The sequence below is a fragment of the Oncorhynchus nerka genome, linkage group LG15, assembly GCF_034236695.1.
Source record: "Oncorhynchus nerka isolate Pitt River linkage group LG15, Oner_Uvic_2.0, whole genome shotgun sequence".
NCBI classification, from domain to species: domain Eukaryota; kingdom Metazoa; phylum Chordata; class Actinopteri; order Salmoniformes; family Salmonidae; genus Oncorhynchus; species Oncorhynchus nerka.
The window spans coordinates 25512068-25539626 of record NC_088410.1 but is presented as its reverse complement, the minus strand read 5'-3'; the positions used below and the strand labels follow the sequence as shown (position 1 = coordinate 25539626).

The 27559-nt window shown below is 42.4% G+C and overlaps 1 protein-coding gene across 1 annotated transcript; it reads right to left on the bottom strand.

The window, feature by feature from the left end:
- Positions 1 to 247: 247 nt before the first annotated feature.
- smc3 (structural maintenance of chromosomes 3) lies at positions 248 to 27099 on the bottom strand. The gene is made up of 30 exons (XM_065001356.1): positions 26907 to 27099; positions 26167 to 26242; positions 25970 to 26008; positions 25777 to 25844; positions 24097 to 24168; positions 23913 to 23992; positions 23735 to 23813; positions 22915 to 23032; positions 22355 to 22530; positions 22042 to 22122; positions 21443 to 21607; positions 20315 to 20436; positions 19786 to 19999; positions 19505 to 19608; positions 18619 to 18718; positions 16886 to 17046; positions 16474 to 16615; positions 16166 to 16316; positions 15689 to 15839; positions 13279 to 13432; positions 12577 to 12735; positions 7726 to 7833; positions 7320 to 7428; positions 6975 to 7117; positions 6410 to 6514; positions 5256 to 5468; positions 4174 to 4365; positions 2295 to 2472; positions 1346 to 1452; positions 248 to 1148 (listed from the first exon to the last, which is right to left on the bottom strand). Exons 1-30 carry the CDS (start codon positions 26919 to 26921, stop codon positions 1077 to 1079), a joined length of 3654 nt encoding a protein of 1217 aa, XP_064857428.1. The 5' UTR covers positions 26922 to 27099; the 3' UTR covers positions 248 to 1076.
- Positions 27100 to 27559: the final 460 nt, after the last annotated feature.

Genomic DNA, 27559 nt, shown 5'->3' with positions numbered 1-27559 from the left:
TGTCATGATCACAAATCAATCTCTGTGCCACTCCTCTAGACATTCACTATGTATATTATAGGTCCCTCGTTACACCTCGTGGTGTAACTTCATCTTATTCGTGGTCCATGTAGTTACCAGACAGATGTATGGTTCAGGAGGTGAAGAGTTTGTGACCTAGCGCCACCCAGTGGTATAATGCTACACAGATCACATGTCACACTACAACTTACTTCACTACAAATGCACACAACTTCTCTTCAGGAAATGTCCTTATACGATTTTTATTGTTTTCTAATAGAGTAACATGGAGAGAACAACTAGTTAAAATGCTGCAGTCAGTGTAGAACTAACTGGTTAGAAGATAATGACCTACAACAGGGAATGCCAAGACACCGTTAACAAAAAGAAAGAATAAAAAAAATTCAGATTGTTTCAAACCATTTTTCTGGTAACGACATTACAACAAGTTAATAATATGTCATATCTTAAAAAAGATTATTCTGACAAACGGGTTATTATTTCTCTGTCTTTCACTATACCTCACAGTTTGAGATTCAAAGTGACCAACCAATGTATGATGAAAAATCCTCAGCACAACATCAGCACAGACCAACAGTTTCAAATGAAAAAAGAACATGCATTTAAATCTGAAAAGTTCTCAATTTTCAATATACAATGAGGTCAAAGGCTGCGCCAGCACTGAAATTCAACCCTCATCTCAAACATCAACATGACCACCAGAAAACATTGTAAAAATCAAATAAAAACGGTCCAGAAAAAAACAAAATGAACTTTTATTTCCCCTCCTCGGCCGCTAAGACGATGGACGTCGTCATAACGATGTCATAGAGGTAGGGAACAGTGGTGGAGCTACTGAGCGCTAGATGATGGACCTGGGAGTTCTGACGCTAGATGATGGACCTGGGAGTTCTGACGCTAGATGATGGACCTGGGAGTTCTGACGCTAGAATGGGAATAGATTCCAATAATGGCTGACCATAGAGTCCTGGTTGAGTTCTGTCGGAGTGGAGAGGACTGAAGGCTCAGAGTTAGGCAGTGCACTACGGAGGTGGATGAGGAAGAGTTGATTATTCTTAACCATGGGTAGTGTCGTCCTCCACAAAGTCTTTCGCCTGCTCTGCCGAGATCACGTCAATGTGACTCACCTGGAAACACACACACAGTGAGTAACCAATGCCTGTGTCTGAGTTCCACTGAGACAACCATCTTATGAAACATACTTTTCACGTCTCTGAATGCCAGAGGTTGTTAAACTAGTCTAAAACTAGCCAGTGAGTGAGTAACCAGTACCCACACATTCATACCGATGTGGACCAACGTATAAACGTTTAAGTAACTTCACCTTGTTTCTGAACTTGACTCCGTAGAACTTGTCAGCTGACTCCAGAAGCTCAGGTCTGAACGTAGTGGTGATAAACTGGGCATGGCCCGCCAGCTCTACAATCATATCTGGAACACACATTACACACTGGTAAGGATAAGAGATTTATAGATATGTTATAATGCTTACATTTCTTCATGCTTGTTTGAAGGATTGTGGTTGCCTGACGACTCAAACTGAATTCTTCCACTGCTCTATATACTTCAGTTTGTGACTGCCATCATAGAAGCCGTTTTTGGGGACGTCAAAATGATGGGTGTTGTACAAAACAAAGTCAACAGTTATTGGATCATTTCTAACCAATCAAGAGTATCAAAGCCAATGACGAATTTTCAAATTGCTGCTTTGCTTAAGTGTGTTCGGGCTCTGGCCCAAACCATCCGTTTCTGGGACCAATCACAACATGTTAGAGTTCTAGAAATCGTTGGGGAGGTACTCAGATCCAGACTCATTGTGGAGAAGAAACTAACGTCTATGGGCGTAGTGTTTGGCTAGAGCAAGGAGTTTGGGCAGCCAGGCAAGGGTTGTAGATGGCCGAACATTGAAAATCAAGACAGAAAGGCTAGCTGTAAATTCAACAGACTTATTAAAGTCAGAACATTTATTTTACAGATACATTTTTCATTCATCAGACACTCCAGAGTGACTTACAGGAGCAATTAGGGTTAAGTGCTTTGCTCAAGGGCTCATCAACCGACTTGGCTCGGGGATTTGAAACAGCGACCTTTCAGTTACTGGCCCAATGCTCTTAACTGCTAAGCTACCTACCACCCATTGAAAATCAAGACAGAAAGGCTAGCTGTAAATTCAACACACTTATTCCATCTCTTCTTATCCAAGGGAGGCAGTCTGTGAGTGGTTGTGTTGTATAGAATATGCTGTATTTATTTGCTATGAGTGGTGTTATTACCCGAGACAGCCTTCCTGTGCTGTGCGTCCAGGGCCTGGTCGATCTCATCAAACAGGTAGAAAGGAGCGGGGTCACACTTCTGGATGGCGAAGATGAGGGCCAGGGCCACCAGGGACTTCTGACCTCCAGAGAGCTGCTGCATCTCCCTCATCTCCCCCTGCTTCCCCGTGAACGACACCTGGAGGGGGCAAGACCAGAGAAACACGTGGAATATTATTGAAAAGGATATACACATACAGTGCCTTCAGAAAGTATTCATGCCCCTTGACTTTTTCCACATTTTGTTGTGTTACAGCCCGAATTTAAAATGGATTAAATAGAGATTTTGTATCACTGGCCCACACACAATACACCATAATGTCAAAGTGGAATTGTGTTTTTTTTTAAATAATAAAAAATGAAAAGCTGAAATGTCTTGAATCAGTAAGTATTCAACCCCTTTGTTATGGCAAGCCTAAACACGTTAAGGAGTAAACATTTGCTTAACAAGTAAGTTGCATGGACTCACTATGTGTGTGCAATAATAGTGTTTAACATAAATGACTACCTCATCTCTGTACCCAACACATACAATTATCTGCAAGGTCCCTCAGTCGAGCAGTGAAATTCAAAACAGAGTCAACCACAAATACCTCGCAAAGGGCACCCATTGGTAAAAATGTATCCCTTTGAGCTTGGTTAAGTTATTAATGACACTATTGATGGTGTATAAATACACCCAGTCACTACAAAGATACAGGCGTCCTTCCTAACTCCGTTGTCAGATAGGAAGGAAACCATGAGGCCAAAGGTGACTTTAAAACAGTTACAGAGTTTAATGGCTGTGATAGAAAACTGAGGATGGATCAACAACATTGTAGTTACTCCACAATACTAATCTAAGTCAAAATAAGCATGTAAGAATACATAAAAAAAATAAAAAAATGTTTGCAATAAGGCACTAAAGTAAAAAATGTGGCAAAGAAATTAACTTTGTCCTGAATACAAAGCGTTATGTTTGGGGCAAATCCAACAACACAACACTTAGTACAACTCTTCATATTTTCAAGCATAGTGGTGGCTGCATCATGTAATGGGTATGCTTGTCGTCGGCAAGGACTAGGGAGTTTAGGATAAAAAATAAATGGAATGGAGACAAATTAACCTTTCAGCAGGACAATAATCTAAAAACACAAGGCCAAATATACACTGGAGTTGCTTACCAAGACTAATACCGTTTTTACTTAAATTGGCTTGAAAATCTATTGCAAAACTTGAAAATGGCTGTCTAGCAATGACCAACTTGACAGAGCTTGAAGAATTTTAAAAATAATAATGGGCAAATATTGTACAATCCAGGTGTGCAAAGCTCTTAGACTTACCCAGAAAGACTCACAGCTGTAATCGCTGCCAAAGATGATTGTAACATTGACTCAGGGGTGTGAATACTTATTTACATGAGATATTTCTGTATAAAATGTTCTATAAATTAGTTGTTTAAAAAAATCTGAAAACATGTTTTCACTGTCCTTATGGGGCATGTGTGTAGATGGGTGATATGTATTTGAATGTTTATCTATTTTGAATTCAGGACGTAACAGCAAAATGTGGGTATGAATACTTTCTACATACACATTGACATATCGAATTTCATGACTTTTAACCAAATTTCCATGACCAACAATTGGTGTCGTCACTGTGTACGTATAAAAAATAAGTGTAATGTGGTATCAACACTGGGAGACTACTCTTTGATTAGAGCAGTGTAAAATTGGGAGAAAAAATACCTCATAAAAGCTATTCAGAGTACATATGACATTTACACTATTTATCACAAATCTCTCTAGTGGTTCTCGGGTTCACTCTCAAAACACACACACCGGTCCACAAACACTCTTACCCTGATGCCGACTCCGGTGAACTGGTCTACAGAGGGCACACTGCTCTGAGAGCCTGAGCCCTTCTCGCTGTCGGTGCCCCCCTCCCCCTCGTCCTGGGACTGACCCCCCTCCGTGTCACCCTTTTTCATCACCAGAGTGGCCTTGCCCCCTGGAACCAGCTTCTGGAACACCTCACTGAAGTTCTTAGACACCTGAGAGGAAAGATGGAATTTGTCATGATATGGTTAGTCACTGTTTTTTTAAAATGTATTTACATTTGACCACCCTTTTCATAGTATCCAATTGTTAGTAGTTACTATCTTGTCTACAACTCCCGTACGGGCTCGGGAGAGAAGAAGGTCGAAAGCCATGCGTCCTCCGAAACATAACCCAACCAAGCCGCACTGCTTCTTAATAACACAGCGCGCATCCAACCCGGAAGCCAGCCGCACCAATGTGTCGGAGGAAACACCGTGCACCTGGCGACCTTGGTTAGCGTGCACTGTGCCCGGCCCACCACAGGAGTCGCTAGTGCGTGATGAGACAAGGATATCCCTACCGGCCAAACCCTCCCTAACCCGGACGACGCTAGGCCAATTGTGCATTGCCCCACGGACCTCCCGGTCGTGGCTGCGACAGAGCCTGGGCTCGAACCCAGAGTCTCTGGTGGCCTTAGACCACTGCGCCACCCGGGAGGCCCTGGTTAGTCACTTTGGAACAGAGATTATTACTGTAAAATGAAAAGAGCTTGTAAGTAAAAACTACTATTATCAATCCAGCAATGTGAATGTGCTTGATTGAACTCATGCTGACAGAACTCAACAACCATGTCCTTCATTTGGAGTCTTGAGTTTCATATGGTTAAATCATGAACATTTGTGTTGAAGGTTAAGGACTTATCCGGGGGGTTGAATACTCTGATTGAGACCATGCTCAGGGGTACAGGTGTATGTGCAGAAGGCATCACAGTCAATCTGTTAGAGATGTAAATCAGGTTGAAAGCGTACCAATTTGAGACTTGATTGAGATTTTGATTCAAGGGTTGAAACGCACCCGTCACCTAATGAAGGGGTTGGGTACTTGCCCAGTGAGGACAACGTACCTGTTTGAATGTGAGCTGGATGGCCTCGTACTTCCTGAGCTCCAGCACGTTCATGAGCTCCATGATGGACTTGTGTCCTCGCTCCAGCTCGTCCTGGCGCTTGATCAGCTTCTCCTTCTGCTCAGAGAAGTTGACAAACTGGTCCAGGGCCTTCTTGTTCACGTGGCTGTACTTCTTCAGCTCTGTGTTGCACTGCTCTAGCTTACGGAACAGCTACAGAGGGAGGGAGAGGAAGAGAGAGAGAGTTAGGGTAACATTAAACATGTCTTGTTCTCGTGGCCGTACTTCTTCAGCTCTGTGTTTCACTGCTTCAGCTTACAGAACAACTTGTGGAGAGGAACATTAGGATGAAGAGACGAGGTAACGCGTTACTACGCATGCTGTATTGTAGACATACACGATTCAGGCGAAAAGCTCCATGGCAAAGAGGATATTTCTAATCATCATCTCTTGAGTATGAAGAGGAGTTGAAATAACCATAATCCCAACTCTGACACGTATCCCTTCAAAACACTCAAAACTATTAATAATCTTCAGTTTCTATGTCAAGTCAAGAGACCTATCAAAAAGAGAGGCTGTATAAGAGGTAGACTATCATCCTTTGGCTTCATCCACTTCTAGAATCCACTATCGGACCTGGCCAGCTAATCAAAACTCAATGTCTTGGGGAGAAAGATTAAGGAAGCTAACGCTCATCCTCACGAATTATGGGATATTTCTAGTCTGGTCAAGGAGACACACACTTATGAGAGATGAGCCAGCAGCCCACTCGACACACACCGGGGTGCCCAGGGATGTCTGGCGGCAGGAGCCGGCTAACTAGGTGTCTGAGTCACAGTGAGGTGGCTGCTGCTGCTTTCATAAGTGTGAGAGTGAGTGGGCGGTGTCTCAGCCGTGTGTATGTGACCAGGCCCTGGCCCCTCGGTCGAGGCTTGAGGACGCTCTCTGAGATTATTGTCGTCGTGACTGTTTGGCTTTGGCTGCTAATCAAAATCCTGAAAGTTAAAAACAGGACAGGGAGTCAAGAGAGTTTGTTTACCTATAGAGTGTGTGTTCAGAGTATGTGTGCAGGTTTATCCCTAGGGAGTGTGTGTGTATACTCCTAGAGAGAGAGAGTGCGTGTGTGTGTGTTTATTCTGAGAGAGAGAATTCACCTGTTTGAGTGTGAGGGTCTGGTACTTCTCGAAGGCCTCCTGGGGTAAGGACCCCAGCTCCCTGATCTTCTTCATGCACTCCTCTTTCTTCTTCAGCAGCATGCCCTGTAGTAGGCGTATTAACAGTAGCATTATGGCTTTAGTATTAGTACTTTATTACCACACAGCATCAGCAATGATCAGAGACACAAGGCGCAATAACAGGTGTTACCTATCAGGTATTTTAAACTATTCTAATATATGCTTATCAAATGTTTTTAATGTCTACTACTGTTGTCTTTCAACATAAATTGTCAAGTCTTATGTCGAATGTATTTTTAGTCGTGTGTATGGACCGCAGGAAGATTAGCGGTCGTCATGGGGTCATTCAAAGGGCATCATAATAAGGTACAGTAAGTAGCCTTGGTTTGTGCGAGCCAAAACGGCTCATAGGAGCAGGAGCCCATCTCCTGTTTCTGTACACCGACTGGGCAGGATGCTAGTCTATTGCACTGCCTTACCCCCAATCTATCCAAAATAATGGTAACACCGAACTCTAATATAGCTGACGATTCAAAAGGCGGACCTGTCGGTTGGTCATCTTCTCCAACTCCTTGGTGTCATGGTTGATGGCGTCGTTCTGTTCCTTCTCTACGTTCTTCCAGCGGTCCATGCTCTTGGCGTGGTCCTTGACCTCAATCTCCGCCTTGTCGATCAGCACATCCAGGTCTGGGGGATGAACAGGGACAGTTGGCACTTTGAAGACGTAACTATTGTACTTGAGTTGTACCTCTATTGATATTGAGGATTGTGTGTAGGTTTTCATCAATTCAGGTCAAATAACGTACTACTGTTCAAGAGAGACCAATACAATACTTCCTGATCGCTCCATTATTTCTATTGCTAATGCCTGTGTGTGTGTGAGACCTACCCTCGGAGCGTGCCAGTGTATCTTTGATGCGTTTGTTGATTCCCTCCAGCTCTGAGGAGGTGGCTGTGAGCATGGTGCCTCCCTCAGTCTCTCTCAGCTCATTCAACTCCTACAGGATCACATGGAGAAAGAAGTTAATAAGGAGTAACAAACACATTCCCTATGTCTCTCTCAGCTCATACATCTCCTACAGCAGTTGTATTCAAAGTCGGGAACAAAAAAATAAACAGTACAGATTATTATATCACTATTGTGATATTCTGGAATTCTACCTACCTAGGTTCCCATCTAGACATTCTGGAACCGGACCGGTTCTAGTTTCTGTTTGGAAAATTCTGGAACCGTACCTCTATTGTGGAACCGGACTTGTTCTAGGTTTAGTTTTGCACATTGTGTAACACCATACCTGTTCTACTTGGTCGAGGCGTTTCCGTAGGTTCTCGTTGAGGTACGTCTCCACCCTGGTCATGATCCCCTCCAGCTTGATCCTCTCATTCAGCAGCTGCCTGTTGTCCTACACACAAAGATAACATGATGAATTGCTCCTTTCATACAACAATACATCACACACAAACACAACAATCATGTTTGTTGTTCAACATTCATGTCCTCATCTTTCATAACAAAATACAGAACACATTTCAGAGAGAGAGACTCCCTCTGTTAGTAATAGAATAGATGACACACCCCAAACAAAGGAGCCTTCATAAGAAAGAAAGAGAAATGAATTTAAAGGAAAAAAATGATGAAAAGAACTGCAGGCGGGGAGAGAAAGAGAGAGGAGACTGAGGGTCACAGCCCGTCTACCTACTCCTGTACAGAACATGAGTCTATTTCTATAATCGGGGACGATTGCATAACGTTAGCAGATAGAACGGCTGAGGTGGCTACTGAGGTGGTCATTGTGAGCAGCTGGTAGTGTGTCTGTGTGGTTGGCTGTGAATGCAGTGCCCACACCACCGCAGCTAGCTAGCGCTCAACTCATCGAGGACACTTAAAAATCGACTGTGAGTCTGAGGGTGTTTGTGTGTTTTTGTATCAAAAATGCAAAGACAAAGCTGTTAACAATCCATATATGATATAACAACGGAAGGAACAAGACATCATTTTCTTCTATCATCAGGGACAGGGTGATAAATTAGAATCAAGTGAACTTTCGGTATTCATTCAATCACTGTCTGTATTCTTGATAATATCCACAAACTTCCTCAACCAGGTAATACATCATTCGGGGTAGAAGATACATACCCCGCACAGGCCAAATTACAAGCAGATACATACCCCGTACAGGCCAAATTACAAGAAGATACATACCCCGTACAGGACAAATTACAAGCAGATACATACCCCGTACAGGCCAAATGACAAGAAGATACATACCCCGTACAGGCCAAATGACAAGAAGATACATACCCCGTACAGGCCTAATTACAAGCAGATACATACCCCGTACAGGCCAAATTACAAGACGATACATACCCCGTACAGGCCAAATTACAAGCAGATACATACCCCGTACAGGCCAAATTACAAGCAGATAAGCAGATACATACAAGAAGATACAGGCCAAATGACAAGAAGATACATACCCCGTACAGGCCAAATGACAAGAAGATACATACCCCGTACAGGCCAAATGACAAGAAGATACATACCCCGTACAGGCCTAATTACAAGAAGATACATACCCCGGTACAGTCCTAATTACAAGAAGATACATACCCCGTACAGGCCTAATTACAAGAAGATACATGCCCCGTACAGGCCAAATTACAAGCAGATACATACCCCGTACAGGCCAAATTACAAGACGATACATACCCCGTACAGGCCAAATTACAAGCAGATACATACCCCGTACAGGCCAAATTACAAGCAGATACATACCCCCTACAGGCCTAATTACAAGCAGATACATACCCCGTACAGGCCAAATTACAAGACGATACATACCCCGTACAGGCCAAATTACAAGAAGATACATACCCCGTACAGGCCAAATTACAAGCAGATACATACCCCGTACAGGCCAAATTACAAGCAGATACATACCCCCTACAGGCCTAATTACAAGCAGATACATACCCCGACAGGCCAAATACAAGACGATACATACCCCGTACAGGCCAAATTACAAGCAGATACATACCCCGTACAGGCCAAATTACAAGCAGATACATACCCCCTACAGGCCTAATTACAAGCAGATACATACCCCGTACAGGCCAAATTACAAGACGATACATACCCCGTACAGGCCAAATTACAAGAGATACATACCCCGTACAGGCCAAATTACAAGCAGATACAGATACATACCCGTACAGGCCAAATTACAAGCAGATACATACCCCCTACAGGCCTAATTACAAGCAGATACATACCCCGTACAGGCCAAATTACAAGACGATACATACCCCGTACAGGCCAAATTACAAGACGATACATACCCCGTACAGGCCAAATTACAAGCAGATACATACCCCGTACAGGCCAAATTACAAGCAGATACATACCCCGTACAGGCCAAATGACAAGAAGATACATACCCCGTACAGGCCTAATTACAAGCAGATACATACCCCGTACAGGCCAAATTACAAGTACAGGCCTAATTACAAGCAGATACATACCCCGTACAGGCCAAATTACAAGACGATACATACCCCGTACAGGCCAAATGACAAGCAGATACATACCCCGTACAGGCCAAATGACAAGCAGATACATACCCCGTACAGGCCAAATGACAAGAAGATACATACCCCGTACAGGCCAAATGACAAGAAGATACATACCCCGTACAGGCCTGATTACAAGACGATACATACACCGTACAGGCCTAATTACAAGTAGATACATACCCCGGTACAGTCCTAATTACAAGAAGATACATACCCTGTACAGGCCTAATTACAAGAAGATACATGCCCCGTACAGGCCTAATTACAAGAACATACATAACCCGTACAGGCCAAATTACAAGACGATAAATGTGCTAAATGACTTTCTATGTTCTGAACTGGCATGTAGAGCTCTGGTGGAACTCATCAATACCTTGCCAAGAAACAGCATTTGATTTAGATGCGTGGTATGAAACATTTTGTGATACTATATATTCAGAAATATGAAAAACAAAGTATGCGAATAAAGAAGTCCAGGAAAGTTTACAAGCCAAACAAGTCTTATTGGAATGATAAGCTAAAGGATCTATGGTCAGTAATGCGCAAGGCTAAGTACTTATTTTTACAGTGTAAAGATAGGAATACAAGAGAACATTTTAGGAAGGAATTGAAGACAAATCAGCAGGCGTTTGATAAAAGACTGCACCTATTTAAATGGAGATATAAGAGAGGGCAGTTATTACACCTTGAGGGGATACAGACAATAAATCCTCAACAGTTTGAGCCAAATAAACAAGTTGTTACCAAAATGACATAAGAAAATTCCAATGGAAGTCGGGGAAGGGGGCTGAACTCTGACATTACACAGGTTCCCTCGTATATATGTAACCCGTACTTAAATGAGGAGCTGTCTGCAAAAGTTAAGAAAGTGATTGTGTTTAGGCTAAGTGTTTAGCCTAATGAGGTTTAAAAATCCCCTAAATTGACAGTAGGCTGTCATTGTAAAAAAATATTTGTTCTTAATTAACTGACTTGCCTAGTTAAATAAAGGTTAAAAAAATACAAAAAATAATGAATTGAAGTCCTATATAATTTGCTCCAAATTTGTTTTTGAGTACAGTATACTGCCATACAAGTCTATAGTGAATCCCATATCTTCAAAACAATGACCTGAGAGTGCCACTGAACTATAGAGACATAGGTTTATTAAGTACGGTTCATTAATTTTATTCATCCATCCTCAACAAAAGGCTATTGACCTTTTTGGAGGATAAACACATTCTGGTGGAAGAACAAAACAAAAGTCCACCGCCTGTATAGATCATATCTTCTCGGTCTGTACAATAATCAGAAATAGATTACACAAAGAGAAGCCTACTTTTGCATGTTTCATTGATTTCCAGAAAGCTTATGATTTTGTATTGTCTAGTTAAATAAAAGGTCTAAATTAAATAGAATTAAAACATTGATTTTGTAAATAGGGATCTTTTAGCCAATAGTTTGTTAAAGACGGGTTGATGGGAAATGTTATCGTACAGATTGGTTTCCCACACCCTCGGGTGTAAAACAAGGAGACGCCTAAATTAAGGGAGACATAGATATGATTAAAAAACAACTGTTGAATGCAATTTGGGGGAAAAAATGGGTGGAGATGAATCATAAACCCAAATTGAAAACCTTTTGTTTGATTAAGGGTGAATTTGTGTGTGAGAGATATATTATGTATAACCAACCTAAAAGCAAGAGATCGCTATGTGCACAGGTAAGATCAGCGATATTGCCTCTGCGTAGTGAAACAGGTCGGTATTGTGGTGAAATGGAAGAGGAAAGACTATGTAACTATTATGACCTCGAAGAAATGGAGAATGAAACTAATTTTATCCTCTATTGCCCTTCCTACCACGATATACTCTTGCTCTTATTCCAGAAAGCACACCAGATATACCCTGGCATTATGTGGCTGAGCGATGAGGAGAAACACATTTTTTTGGTCCATTGTGTATTTCCATTTGCGGAAAATTTAGATAAAGCTTGGAGTAAAAGAAAAGGGCTACCTATAATTACATTGTAAAAATATTGACCTTATATGTGGTAAATTGTACGTGTGTATATAGATTGTGTAGAGGCTTGTCTCCCAAATGAATCTTCTCTTTGTGCCAGACTGGGTTTAAATGCCTTCTGTTTAATATGGATTTATTTATCTGTATAGGCATGTATGATTTTACTGCTCTAGGAATATAATTACTGTTTGGATAACCTATTATGTATTGATTGAACTTGTTTCACTCTTTATGCGATGCGTAATGCAGAGAACGGAAGAAGAATAATCATTACAATAATTCACTGTGGTATTGCAATGTTTGTTTGTGTCAATTAATTCACAAGGGATGTGTTGCCAATTCGTGATGACAAAAATAAAAATGTAATTCATTCATTCTAGATATAATCTGTGCCCCATTTAAACGTGTAATGTTTACAAGTTGGAGTGGTCTGATTTCGACGTCAAGGTCTTAACAGTAGGTAAAACCATCCAGCTATCCAGCCATTCAAACAACACATACAACCATACATCCACACACAGTGCCCCGTTTAAACTTGTTCCCCCTGTAGTCTTTCATTAACTGTCTCCTTACCTGCTGCAGCTGTCTGATCTCGTCGTTGAGGTCATCCACACGTCTCTGGTCCTCCAGACTGAGCTGAGAGAGGAGGTCTGTCCCCAGCTCAGCCTTCAGAGACTCCCTGGTGGACTCCATGGCATGGAGACTGGCCTCTAGAGACTGCAGTGAACGTTGCTGTGAGGAGAGAACAAAGGAGAGATAGTTGAAGAGAGGAAGAGTTACAGGGTAGACTCCATGGAATGGAGACTGGCCCCTCTAGAGACTGGAGAGAGCAATGCTTGAGGAGAGATTAAATGGGTTGAAATTACTTTATCAATGTCAAAAGATGACATTTGGTTTGCAAGCAGCAGGCACAGTTTATGCTAGAACAGTGCAGCAATGTGTTCATGTGTTCAACTTGTGGACAATCATAAAGTTAGCTATATAACTGTAGGCTACCGTAGGCATGAATGCCTTCTCAGACTGCTGCATTTTCTCAAATGTAAAAAAGGCAGCATAATACTGACATTTGTAGGGTATAAAAATACATCCTTCTTATCATCCTCCTGGATGTGTACGGTACTTTTCTGAATCTCAAAACAATCTGACATTTTTTGTCATAACGCTGAACTGGATCACGGACTGATTCAGTCAACTACGGCTACATTTTATTCATGATTCCCTTGAATAGGGCCCGATAGAAACCAAGAGACACATTGAAGTCCAAATCAACCTCACCTTCGGCATGAACGTCTTCTCGGACTGCTGCCTCTTCTCCTTGAGCATCTTCATCTCAGACAGGATGGAGTCTCTGGAGGCCTTGAACTTCCTCTGCTGGGTCTCAATCTGTTGCATCTGGTTCATCAGCTGGTCGATCTCATTGTTGATACGTGATGCAGGGTTAAGGAACATACCTTATAAACAAATAGGACCTATATAACCTATAGATCTCATTGTTGATACATACAGGGGAGGGTTAAGGAACATACTTCATACATGATGGATATCATTGTTCAATTGATTGATTGGTTGGTTTTTGGGATTTATAACACTTTTGGAGAGGCTCAAAGCATGTAACATTGTACTGGTTAAACTCAAATCATCCAAAACTAGATCTTTCATTTTCCATATAATTGAAGTGGCCATCAGCAATTTAAACAATATAAAATTGGACTCCTTGCCCGTTTGGGTTAAAAGCTGAGGGACAGGGCTGGAGAAATGTAATCGCTCTCAAATGCATAGGACTGACCGTCCATGATATCACATTATAGTTTTAACCCTGTTTTGAGTCTATATAGTGTTTGTTTACAAACATTGGCGTATTTGGGGGAGGGGGTATGACAGGTGAACTAAGCTCATCAGTCATTTCTAAATTTGATTCAATGGGTCCATATGATAATAAGTCAAAAAATGATGTAGCAATGACAGATTGCCCCTTTAAAGACTGATTTCAAATAAAACAGACAGGCATCTCCCTAATGGCAAGCTTACCTAAGGGCCAGAGGTGGTGTAGATAAAACAAATATATCTATATAAATAAACATCCTTTTGAAATCATTGATTGAACCTCTGACTCATTGCTGGGGGCTTACAGGAGTGATGCCATGTCAACAATCAACTCAAGTGCGCGCGCACACGCACACACGGTGTGGTGTTGCCTGCTACCAGTGACTCACAGAGAAAGAGGTCTGAGGGCAATGCTCTTGCTCTCCCTCTTTCTCTCACACTCTAGCTAATCCTTTTTGGCTCGCCATCACACACACTCATATTATACATGTAATCCTCCAACATCCACCTACACACACCTCCTCCCTCCTGCTGGGTTCAAGACATAACCTGGAGGCATGAAATACCCTCCAACCAGCCAATCACACACAACCTCCTGAGAACCAGGGAGAGGAAAACATGAGACACTCCATTACCTGCTTAATCCCCATGTTTTACAACTAAATGACATGAATCACCACACACACTATCCCACCCATTTCAATACGAAACCGGTTCATCTTTTACACATTAAATCTCCTCCAATTTAGCGCGAGAGAGATGTCAACACACCATCACCTACTGAGCCCCTGTATTTAGGACTAAAATGGCATATTAGTATCTCTGGTGTCTGACTCACTTCAGGTCCACTGTAGGGTAGGGAGTTGAGTTAGTGTACGACAAGCTAGACTGAGACAGGACCATGGTAAATGGTTCAAATCACAAATCAATACATGCCTGTATTCCTGACTAATCAGAAACATAAACAGTGCCTATAAAATCCCCGATGCGGAAAACGCAGACAGAATCATGGAATCCAGATATTAAAACGGAATTCAACAATATATATATTTTTAAACGCATTGAACTTAGTAGGGAATCAACTAAATGTATTGAATATTAATTTGCCAAAGTTTATCATAATAAATTAACAGAATGCATTAGTTACTCGTATTTCCTAAAACTGCGCGTCTACCACCTTGTTGTAGCCATTCGAGATGATACTAATGAAAAGTCTTGTTAGATGGAAAGGGCTTTCCCGAAAACCTTTCCATTTAAATGTTAACTACAAAGTAGCCTATGCTTACCTGGCTGAATGATATGGTTATTTGCATCAGTATGTATTTTGCAATCTCTACTGTCACATGCACTACAAAAACACAAATGAACTATACTCTATGTACATACTACCTCAACTAACTGGTGCCCCTGCACATTGACTCTGTACCGGCATCCCCTGTATATATATATATATATATTTTTTTTTAACTTCTTAAAGCATTGTTGGTTAGGGGCTCGTAAGTAAGCATTTCACTGTAAGGTCTACACCTGCTGTATTCGGCGCATGTGACTAATACAATTTGATTTGATTTAAACAACAGCCAAGTGCTTGGTGTGCACTAGAATGAAAAGGGTGACTACATCCAAAAATACACATTTCCAATTAAGTTGTTTTTCCTTTTAAGTGTGATTTTGAGAACGAAAACCTGAAGAAACAGGGGGAAAACAGAATTTGGGGAGAAACAAAGCGGATATTAGACAAAAACAATCTAATTTTATAAGGCCCTACAAAAAAATCAGTTTGGGTCTTTAATTTAGAGGACTAGGAAGATCTGTATGAATGAATGAACCAACAAACTAACAATGGAGTTAAAAGATATGTTCGATGTTCCTGCGGAGGTTCTCGTTGAGTTTGGCCTCCAGCTCTCCCAGCTCCTCCTCAGCCTTCCTCATGTCCTTCTGCAGCTCCAGACGTGACTTCCTGGTGTCATAGTAACCCCCTGTCAGCGCCCCGCGGTGGGACACCTGGTCACCTGAGAGACACAGTAACAAAACAAACAAAAATAACAAAAAATATCATTAAATAAGAAAATCACACACCAGACTTTTTAATTTTATTACAATTAACTAAATAACTAAACTGTCCCACAGCACACTAACTGGTATGGTACTGTGCTGGTCACCTCTGCAGCAGAAAAACACCCGTGATCTCAACTCACAAACACAACAACAAAAAACAAAACACTTCAAAATCTACACCAATAAACCTCTAGTTACTTGAACATAGACTGTAAAAGGCAGACCAGAATTGCTGTCATTTACATTAATTGTCATCTTGATCACGTTAGTCGATACCTACCCTCCAGTGTTATACAGTCCATGGTGAATGCCCTGGCCAGCTGGGTGGACACTTCCATGCTACGACAGATCAGGGTCTTTCCAAACACGTGCTTGAAGGCCTTGTCAAACTGCTGGCTGTAGCGCAGCTTGCTGATCATGGGGATGGCATCCTAAAGGAGAGAGGAAATATAGGTCAGTTTAACGCTCTTTGACGAGCCTAAGTCATAGCAGGCCTGGGTCAAATACATAGTACGGTATTTGAGGTACGGTAGATTTTTTTGCTTGGTTACACTTTTAGGACGATTCCATTCAAGAATATTCCCTTACGTTGGTCTCAGGGTAGGCGGTGTCCCTGACGTCCAGCTTGCTGAGGGGCAGGAAGGTGACCTCTCCAGGCAGGTTCATCTTGTTGAACTCCGTCAGGATCTTGGTGCTCACCTCGTCTGTCTCCACTATGTGGTAAAACAACCTGGTCGGGAGGGGGACATGAAGGAGTATGAGCCAACAAGTTTGAGTAACAGTTACTTTTACATTGAGGAAACAAGCTTCTCTCTGGCCTTCTCAATGGTCTTTCCACAATTCACCGTGTCCCCTCTCCCCGCCTCCTTCTCAAAACACCCCGGAGGTCAGAGAGGAACAAACTCAGATCTTCTCCTCCAACGTGTCCTCCAATCCAGGAGAAAAGAAACGACATAAGGAATACAAAAAAAATACTATTGAAAAAGAGCCCGTCACTCACCTGGTTCCCGCGGTGACCTCCACACAGGTGTAAAAGGCGGGCTCACACTCAAAGTTGTTCATGACGATGCCATGGTAACCGTTGATGACGTGCTGGTTGATCCCCTTTCTGCGGAAATGCTCCAGCACCTTGTTGATGCTGTCAATACCGTTCAGAATGGCCTAGTGTGGACAAAAACAGCAAGATTTACCTGAACTTTTCAACACTTTTTAAATGCATATTTATCTGTGGCGTCATACAAGTGTCTTCATTAGGGATGGGCATTTGAAAAGATTTCGAATAATACCCAGAATTTTTTCGAGATATTCGGACAGTTGAAATAGATGTTTTAAAGAAAGCACTTGTTTTGATCCCCACGTCCTTGTCTACAACTCAATTCATATTAAAACAGCCTACCTGTTGGTTGCTCATTGTAGCCCAATCCTCATAATTTAGCCAATTTAATTCCGTAATTCTAAATCCATTTAGCATTGATTAGAAATCTCCCACTTCACTTGCTACACATGGAGCCTTTGATGGTAGTGAAGCTTTGATTGACCCACAATAGGCCACATGCGTGAAGTGTGTAGGCTACTAGCACCTCTTTGTTTGTTTGTTATGGGGCCCAGTCATAATAACGGCCAAACTGTTGTTTTATTAAAATGTCATGGTCTATCTTTGTATGTACTCTCGAAAGTCATTGAAAGCTAACGTCCGTTTGGATATTTATAATAATAGTGCCCATCACTAGTCTACGTAGGTGAAAATAGTGATTTTCCACATTCTGTAGTCCAAAAGAGAAGTACTCTCTGTGACGTCCCGGGTATAAGTCAGCTTCGACCGGACCACTCAAGCAAGTAAAGACGGCAATCACCAAGCTAACCACCTGGAATTTTGATAGAACATCATTTTGATTGAAGAAAGGACTGATTAGAGTGTGACTGAAAAAGTAATAAGCAGCTGAGTCATAGACATACACTGTAGATTTCTAGGAGAGTGGGGAGAAAGGGGTGGGCTGATTCTTTGTTAGACTGTCTTTACCTCTACGCAATTTCTTTCCCTAATAATTGGTTGAGTCACAAAATCACTACCTCGCTCTCTTTCCCCAATAATGGAGTCACAAAGTGAATCTTCAGTGTTCAGGTGGGATTGCTTTCATCAGTGACTCATCGTTGCTAAAGCCGAGCCATCGACCATCGGTTGAGTAGGTAGTGCGACGGCGTGTGTGTGTAGCCTTCATTTCATGGTGTGGACTTAGTAATTCATCTGTAACACCAGGCCCATGACATGACTGGTAGTAAACAGTAAATGTGTGGAAATGAGTGTCCGTGTGAAGGTGTGTGTATTCTTTCTCCTTGGCCGTGGGGCAGGGAGTATATAAATGGATGGGTGTATGTAAAGGTGTGACCTTTGTAATCTATGATTGCCTCAGAAGATTTACCACAAGGCTAGTATGATCACGTGTAAAGGGGAAGGTGTGTGTCCTATCTAATCTGGCATTGATTCATAGATAAATGGAACTGCCACATATGGTTTAGCATAAGGCTAGTAGGATGATATGGATTACATAGACATTCATGTAGAGGTGAAGGTGGGTCTTCTATAATTAATATGACTGATAGGTCAATCTAACGCAATAGGGGAGAGGTTATTTTGACCTTACAGATGGCAGTATGATGATATGCATGATATGACGATGCATGCTAAGGTGCGAGTGTGTGTGTGTGTTTCGTTGGGTAGGAGGTCACACTGACCTTGCCGGTGGCTGCTCTAAGGAGCTGTTGTTTCTTCTCCAGCTCCTCTCGTTTGGCTGCCAGGGCCTGCTGCTCAGCGTTCTCCTCCCGCCACAGATAGCTGTTGGAGGCACACAGACAAACACACTGCTAGTTTAATGCATTAACTTGTCATTCAGTCCAAAAGAAATTGTACCAAATTATGCAGCCAGGGCAAATATTGTAGATGCTAATTTTGTTGAATCATTTCCAGGAAAATGCCTTAATTTTGAGAGCAGCTCTATTGTAAACGTTAATGACCCATATGTCATATTCTATTAATCGTCTCTGGTCTTCTCTCTCCTCCTCACACAACTCAGTATCTCAAGGCCCTTCTCTACAGCACACAGTGCAAAGCACCAGGCAGCATCCATCTCACAGGGTTATAAATACCTCTCCATTGTTGAGGAGAGGAGAGGGGAAAGGCATGCTGACATTCACAGCAGAGCAGACCAGTCTGGTAAGGAAATAAAGGTTGCCAGGCGGAAGCTGAATGTAAGTCTTAAGGGGAACAACCATCCAACCTTTAACACGGTGGAGATCGAGTCAGGGCTTATAGGCCTTCGTCTTGTATTCCAGACAAAGTAAATACATATTTTCTAAGTAAATAAAGATTTAAAGCGCAAACACATGCAAAAAAAAAAAAAAAAAGAAAAAAAATGTACGATTTATAAGATAGAATCAATATATAAAAGCGCAAATGATGACTCAACGAACATTGACGAAAAAGCAGTAAAGAAAGAAAAGCGAGAAGACGAAGTGAAGATTTACAGGTTCAAATCAATATCTTTGCCTAACAGTGCAATGACTCAACCCAAGAACCAAGATGGAGCAAAACAAATGATTAAGATATAGATCATGATCTTACTTTCGCTCGCTCTGCAGCTCGTCCTTCTTATTCTTAACTTCGTAGTATTTCTTGTCCAGCTCTTCCACCCTGGTCTTCACCTCATTCAGGTCCTGGTCCAGTTTCTACAGGGAAAAACAGACCAGTCAAATAGAAACTTGATCCCAAGAATTATAGAACAGAGTGAAATCTAGAACAGAATCAAACGTTCTATTTAAACAAAATCATTCTTATAAAGGCATTATAATCAACCATAATAGTTCCACTTGAACTGTTAATGAGTCATGAGTTAGGTTCTATACACTATACTGTTCCAGGTTCTTCTCCTTGTTGGTCTCAGTGTCCTCCAGGTCTTTATGGATGGCAGCAATCTGCCTCTTCTTGTCATTGATGGCCTGGTCTAGGGACTTGAGTTCCTTCTTGATCCACTTGTCCCTCTCCTCTTTAGAAGTAAACTGGCTGCCACGGCCCTGCTTGGCGTACAGGTCTGTTCTCTCCTGGGTGGCCTGGGCCAGTCTGGGTGGAGCGAGGGATGACAGGAGGTGTTAAAAGGTACATAGGGAAGTTCAGAAAACAATTCTGAAGGGGGGCTTATTCCTTATTTAGTGGCCTACTACTAAGGTGCCATGTTGGACACTCTCCAGGCTTTCACCAATGAGGATTACAAGAGAACCAACTTCATTCACTTTCTAGTGGCTCAACATCAGGTGTCACTAACATTACATGGAAAATTAGTAAATATCCTTTTACTAATACATTAAAAAGTTGTTGCCGATTACAAACGATTAATTCATTGTTGAGCCTTGAGCAGTGTAGGGTTTTCCTACAGACCTGGCGATGCCCCTCTCCTCCCTCTCCTTCACAGTGTTGAACTTGGGCTCAGTCTCCTGCAGCTCCTTCTGCTTCTCCTCTATCTTCTCTAGCAGCTTCTGCCGCTCCTTCAGCAGACGTTTCTGGAGGAGGAATTCATTATTATTAAATAGAAACATAGTGACAACGGGTGACACTCAGAGGCATTTGAGGATACTCATACGTGTGTGGTCATCACTGAAATAAGTTCAAACGCCAGCAGATAATATTTTATCTACACACGTGATTACTCTAGATATGTCAACCATAAGGGAAAGGGGATACCTAGTCAGTTGCACAACAATGCATTCAACTGAAACGTGTCTTCTTCATTTAACCCCTCTGAAGAAGAGAGGTGCCGGGAGCTGCCTTCATCGATGTCGTCGCCGCCCGGGAGCTTCCTAAAGTCTGCTTTGATCCATATCACTCAAATAGGATCATGTGACTCCCAGCAGTCAGAACAGGCAGATGACGCAGGTACACCCACCCGCTTTCTCCCTACTTCCCTCTTCCTGCCCCCCTCCAACCATCCCAACAAAACAAAGCTAACAAGAAAGCTGTTGCAACATTCTCCCGGCCAGGTGGGCCTAATCCAACCTCGCTGAGATGCTGCTGTCTAATCTGCAACACACACAGGGATTGGGGCCAGATCTCTTCCCTTGGGCCACTGCCCAGAATGAAGGGATGCAGGGAGAGAGAGAGAAAGAGAGGTTAAGACTAGCAGTAGGGGGAGAGAGATGGAGGTGTGTGGTGAATCAGTGACGCAGATGGAGAGGCTTCTGTCCTTACCCTCTGAGAAAAAGAAGGGGGGAGGGAGGGATGGATGGATGGAGAAAAGAAGAGGTAGGGGGTGTTGGAGGTGTGGGGGGGATCATCACTGACGCAGATGAAGAGGCTCCCGTTCGAGGATGGAGGTAGGTATGTAGTAGGTAAGGATGGGGGGTCTCACACACACATCTAAACCCACACACAGTGACGCAGATGAGGAGGTTTCTGACCGCCCCGTTTCTTCGGTTCACTGTTGCCAACTACACACACACACACCACTCTCTATCTCAAACATACACACACACTCACCCCGCCCTCCACCCCACCACTGTGCTCCCCTACCTTCTGTTCGCTGTTGCCGGCCAGCTCCTCCTGCAGGTCTTTGGATTTGAGCTCCAGCTTGGTCCTCTGTTTAATCTGCTCCTGTCTCTCTGAGCTCAGCTGCTCCTTCTCCTCCTTCATGGCACTGATCTTAGACTTCTTCTCACGCACCACACGCTCCGTCTCCTACAATGGGAGGAAGAGGAGAAGAGGCAATGAGAGGAATAATACGTAGACTAGATGGACACTGACTGTAGAGGAAATAGACAAAAAGCTGGTTAGGTTTGCATACACAAGAGCCCTAAGATAGAAACCTATTTTTGTTTTACCCCCCTTTTCTCTTAAATTTTGTGATATCCAATTACAATCTTGTCTCGTCGCTGCAACTCCCCAACGGGCAGCCTGCAGGCGCCCGGCCCGCCACAAGGAGTCGCTAGAGCACGATGACCCCCCCGATCAAACCCTCCCCTAGTCCTTTTCAGCACGGTTACAGGAACTGTGGTGGATGGATGCGTAACCATGCCAGCTCAGTACAGCTTGGCTCGGTAATGTGAAAAGCTGATCAGATCCATAAACACTCCAAGCCATTCTGTGCAAATACTGTATGCAGAATCACTTACCTCTACTTTGTCTCTGGCATCCTGCTGGGCATCTCTCAGATGTCTGGACTTGTCTCCACAGGTCTCTCTCTTGGAGGACAACTGAAAGAGGAAACAAAATTTACAGAACAGTTAACTATGCAATCAAAAATATCAAATGCCATTTAAAAAGGAAGAATTTGAAAGGTCAGACCACAAAAGCAAACCCCTACCAACTGAAAGTTACTTTTTGTTAGACATCCTGTGCCCATGATGAATACAATTTGATTTGATATTTATTTCTCAACCTAAACTCCATAAACACATTTAGTTGATTTAAAAAAATTATTGTTACCTCGTCCAGCTTGGCACGTGTCTCGTTGAGCTCCTGGTTATAGATAGTGTACTCAAGAGCCCTCCTCATCTTGTCCCACTTCTGGTACTGAGCCAGCTCCTCCTTCTCATCCTCCAGGGTCTGGAGACGCTCCTCAATGTACTTCAGCAGCTCATTGATCTTCTCTCTCTTACCCTCTGGGGGAAACACAAAAACAGAGCCCCAGTATGTTATTTAGGTCTACAGTTATATCTACAGCTGTGGTGGCCCAACCAAGGGCCATTTGTAATAGGAAAGGGAGATGCTTATTCTGGGAACTAAATTATATAGCCTTTCCTTGGAAAATTATTTGGAAATTGAAAGAGCAGCATTTATTTTGAAAGTTTGTGCGATACGTCTGAAAGTCGACTGTTTTTTCCCGTAGATAACTGCACGCTTTGAATTTGTCTAAATCAAAACCAATCTTAGGTAGTGAGTCAGAATACCTCTGCTTAGATCTGGTGACTGAATGCATGTTGTGAACAGAGTCTTAGATGGTGTCATCGTAGACTTATAGAGAGACTTTGGTTCTTATACTGTACCTGTTTCCTTCATGAGGGAGATGGACTCCTCCTTGCGCTCGTCGTACACCCTGGTTCCTGCAACCTCACGCAGCAGCTTCAGACGCTGGGAATCAGGGGCTGTAGCCATCTGGTTAATCTGGATACATGATAAAGAGAGGAAACACACATGAACGATACCCATGTATAACTTACGTATAAAGTGATCTGGATACAGGATAAAGAGAGGAAACATATGAAAGGTATCCTATATATAAAGTTATATGGTTGATCTGGATACATGATGAATCTAATTTTATTTGTCACATGCGCCGAATACATCAGGTGTAGCCCTTACAGTGAAATGCTTACTTACAAGGCCTTAACCAACAATGCAGTTAAGAAAAATACCTAAAAAACAAGAAATAAAAGTAACAAATAATTCAAGAGCAGCAGTAAAATAACAATAGCGAGGCTATATACAGGGGGGGTACCGGTACAGGAGTCAATGTGCGGGGGAACCGGTTAGTCGAGGTAATATGTACATGTAGGTGGAGTTAATAACAGAGTAGCAGCAGCATAAAGATGGGGGGGCGCAAATAGTCTGGGTAGCCATTAGAGAGACAAAACATATTAAAGTTATCCTTTGTATAATTTATGTAGAAAGTTATATGGTTGTTCTGGACACAGATTACAAACAAGGGAAAACATGTTACTTAAGACATCATTGTATGAGACGTTGGGTTATATGAACAGATATATAGTCAGCACAGTGGTGCAAAGAAACATGTTTGCAGCAAATAACCAATGAATGTTGCACAACGGAGCCTGTTTAGAGCAGATGTTCATAGTGCCGTCTTACCTTCCCCTGCTTGACGATGTAGTAGGGGTTACTACGGGAGAAACCAGCACTCTCCAAGAGGTTCATGACGTCATTTTTACTGGAACAAAATCAACATACGTGATTGCTGATTACATGATGGTTACATATTCAAACAGAGAGGCAATTTTCGATCTTTGCTCAGTCAACAGATACTTACGTCACCATCTTCTTGTCTAAGAAGTACTGGTCCTTCTTGGCGCCGATGACACGGCGGAGGGATACCTCCTCTTTGTCAATCTGGAATGAGAGTGAATTTATTGACCAACGAACGGAGAGATATCAAACTAAACATGACTGACTAAATAGTCAAAGGTGTCAATCGTGTTTGGTGAGAAACTTACCGGCAACCTGTTGTCAGAATTGTCAAATATAATCTCCACAAAAGCTGAGATGACACGAGGACCAGTTCCCTCCTGCAGTGACAGGGAATAACATTGTTATAACAGTGTTATGGGGTTAACAACAGACTGAGGATTAGACAGTAGTGGAGAGGGTAGTAAGTTTTAAGTTCCTCGGGGTACACATCACAGACAAACTTAATTGGTCCACCCACACAGACAGCATTGTGAAGAAGGCACAGTAGCGCCTCTTCAACCTCAGTAGACTGTAGAAATTCGGCTTGTCACCAAAAGCACTCACAAACTTTTACAGATGCACAATCGAGAGCATCTTGTCAGGCTGTATCACCGCCTGGTACGGCAACTGCTCCGCCCACAACCGTAAGGCTCTCCAGAGGGTAGTGAGGTCTGCACAACGCATCACCGGGGGCAAACTACCTGCCCTCCAGGACACCTACACCACCCGATGTCACAGGAAGGCCATAAAGATCATCAAGGACAACAACAACCCGAGCCACTGCCCGTTCACCCCGCTATCATCCAGAAGGCGAGGTCAGTACAGGTGCATCAAAGCAGGGACCGAGAGACTGAAAAACAGCTTCTATCTCAAGGCCATCAGACTGTTAAACAGCCACCACTAACAACACCACTAACATGCAAAGAGTTAAATAAAGTTCGTTCAGAGCCATCGATGTGTCTGCTTGGGGGGGGATATATACGGCTGTGATTATAATCGAGGAGAATTCTCTTGGAAGATAATGCGGTCTACATTTGATTGTGAGGAATTCTAAATCAGGTGAACAGAAGGATTTGAGTTCCTGTATGTTTCCTTCATCACACCATGTCTCGTTAGTCATGAGGCATACGCCCCCGCCACTCTTCTTACCAGAAAGATGTTTGTGTCTGTCGGCGCGATGCGTGGAGAAACCCGTTGGCTGCACCGCGTCGGATAGCGTCTTCCCAGTAAGCCATGTTTCTGTGAAGCAGAGAACGTTGCAGTCTCTGATGTCCCTCTGGAATGCTACCCTTGCTCGGATTTCGTCAACCTTGTTGTCAAGAGACTGGACATTGGCAAGAAGAATGCTGGGGAGTGGTGCGCGATGTGCCCTTTTTCGGAGTCTGACCAGAACACCGCCTCGTTTCCCTCTTTTTCGGAGTCGTTTCCTTGGGTCGCTGCATGCGATCCATTCCGTTGTCCTGTTTGTAAGGCAGAACACCGGATCCGCGTCGCGGAAAACATATTCTTGGTCGTACTGATGGTGAGTTGGCGCTGATCTTATATTCAGTAGTTCTTCTCGACTGTATGTAATGAAACCTAAGATGACCTGGGGTACTAATGTAAGAAATAACACGTAAAAAAACAAAAAACTGCATAGTTTCCTAGGAACGCGAAGCGAGGCGGCCATCTCAGTCGGCGCCGGAAGTTTCATTCATATATCTTTATGTACATATTCTATACCCCTTTACACTTGTGTGTATAAGGTAGTAGTTGTGGAATTGTTAGGTTAGATTACTCGTTGGTTACTACTGCATTGTCGGAACTAGAAGCACAAGCATTTCGCTACACTCACATTAACATCTGCTAACCATGTGTATGTGACAAATAAATTTGAATTTGATTTAAAACAACAGACTGAGGATTATATAATATCCATTAATGTTAGTATAACTTCCACTACTTACATGGAGCAAGGCCAGGCGCTGTTCGGGGCGAAGATGGCTGAATTCATCGCTGAGCACAAACTGAATGGCTGAAAGAAAAACAAACATTTGTTTTTATTATATACAGCAAATAAATGCATCACCATTTTTTATATTCTTCTAATTTCATATGGTAGAAAACATCAGAAGAGGACAGGGGAGCGAGCGCACATACCGTAGAAAAAGTTACTTTTTCCCGATCCATTTCTTCCCACTGTGAGAAAACAACATACAGGGAGGGAAATGTCTGTCAATCAATCAATGGATGGAAAGGCAGCAGCCCATTGTTTCCTCTACCTACATCGTGAGGTGTTGTTTATGACTAAAGATAGCTAGAGGTTTTGGGAGAGAGTAAACGTTGCAGAATCTCACCGATGACATTGGACTTTGGACTGAAAGGATCCACCACAGTCTGGTCCCTGTAACTTCGGAACCCCTGAATGATGACCTGAGAGGATAAGAAGGGAAGTGCAACTGCTATCACAAATCTTAAATGATCCAAGCTTGCTAGTTACAGCACCATTGCATTGAATAAACGATTCAGACATCCACCAATAGTTTATTTTCACAGGATGTTGAAATTAGCTGCCAACAATTGCTAGCCAGCTAACTTCTTAGCTATGTCAAAAGGCAAACTAATGTTATGCAAGCTGGATGGGGCAGTATCTTCCGAGCTAGCTTAGCTAATAACAAACAACGTTATCTTAATAGCTAGCTAATGTGACTACTTTATGAATGGCTTGTCTTGATAGCTAACTGGCAAGATAGTTAACTTATCTGCACTAACTAGTTACGTTAGCTGGATTGAAGAAAGTTACCACATATTGCTAGCTACTATAACATTAGCTAGCGACTAGCATCACTACTACTAGTACCTCAGCTAACTAGCCTACTGACAGACGTGATCCAGAATTGTTTGCAATACGGCACATGACAATTTGTGTTGATTACTTTTCTAAGTGCAGTATTGTAGACTAAATCTAGCTAGCTAGCTACGTGTAAATGTTATTTTATTTACAATACTTCTTAGCTAAAGCTAGCTATCTGGCTAGGCCGCAAGCATCATTTTCAGAGAGCGGGTCGTCGACATGGAGCTCGCGCCGTTAGTTTACCTGTTTGATGTACATGGTCGCCTAATCAGGAACTTTCCTCAGAAAGCGAAACAAACAACTTCAATAAATACCCCTTCTCCTTCAATAAAGGGAAGGTGGGCCTTTAAAGTGATTATTGTGAATATTTGTTCAAAATGCATGTATCCAAGTTTGTTGAAATATCCTGGCGAAAGAGAAACAACAAGGAAAATGGCGTCACGAGCGGGATGAAATGGAACAGTCAATAATGAGAAAACAAGGGGAGCATAGATATTTTGATTAGTGAATATTAGATACAATCGAAATATAACATGTTACTCGTTTACCCGTTAAAATATAGATATACTAAGGATATGTATGAATGTGAATTTGATTCATACAAGTACATACAACATATTTATTATTAGCATTCAGTTTTATCACATCCCCATTATTTTTACTTGGTATGGTCCTCATGCGTGCGATTGTTGGGCGCCAAAGAGCTGACAGAGAAAGTATATTTTGGTACAGTATTTAAAACTGAAATACTGTATTTTGAAAAACTGTCTTTTATTCGCCAAACGAAGGACGGAGGGAGTGATATTTAAACACGAGAGAGACGAAACAGGTTACCCATTCTTATAATCGTTTCCTAAATGTGACACTGAATGATGTTCTATGATTTCCACTTAGTA

Excerpts from the sequence above, each read along its gene's own strand:
- smc3 (XM_065001356.1), bottom strand. Across the intron at positions 18,719-19,504 it reads GAGCTGCAGAGCGAGCGAAA|CTATCTGTGGCGGGAGGAGA; the intron begins GTAAGATCATGA and ends TGCCTCCAACAG. Across the intron at positions 12,736-13,278 it reads AGAAGACGTTCATGCCGAAG|CAACGTTCACTGCAGTCTCT; the intron begins GTGAGGTTGATT and ends CTCTCCTCACAG.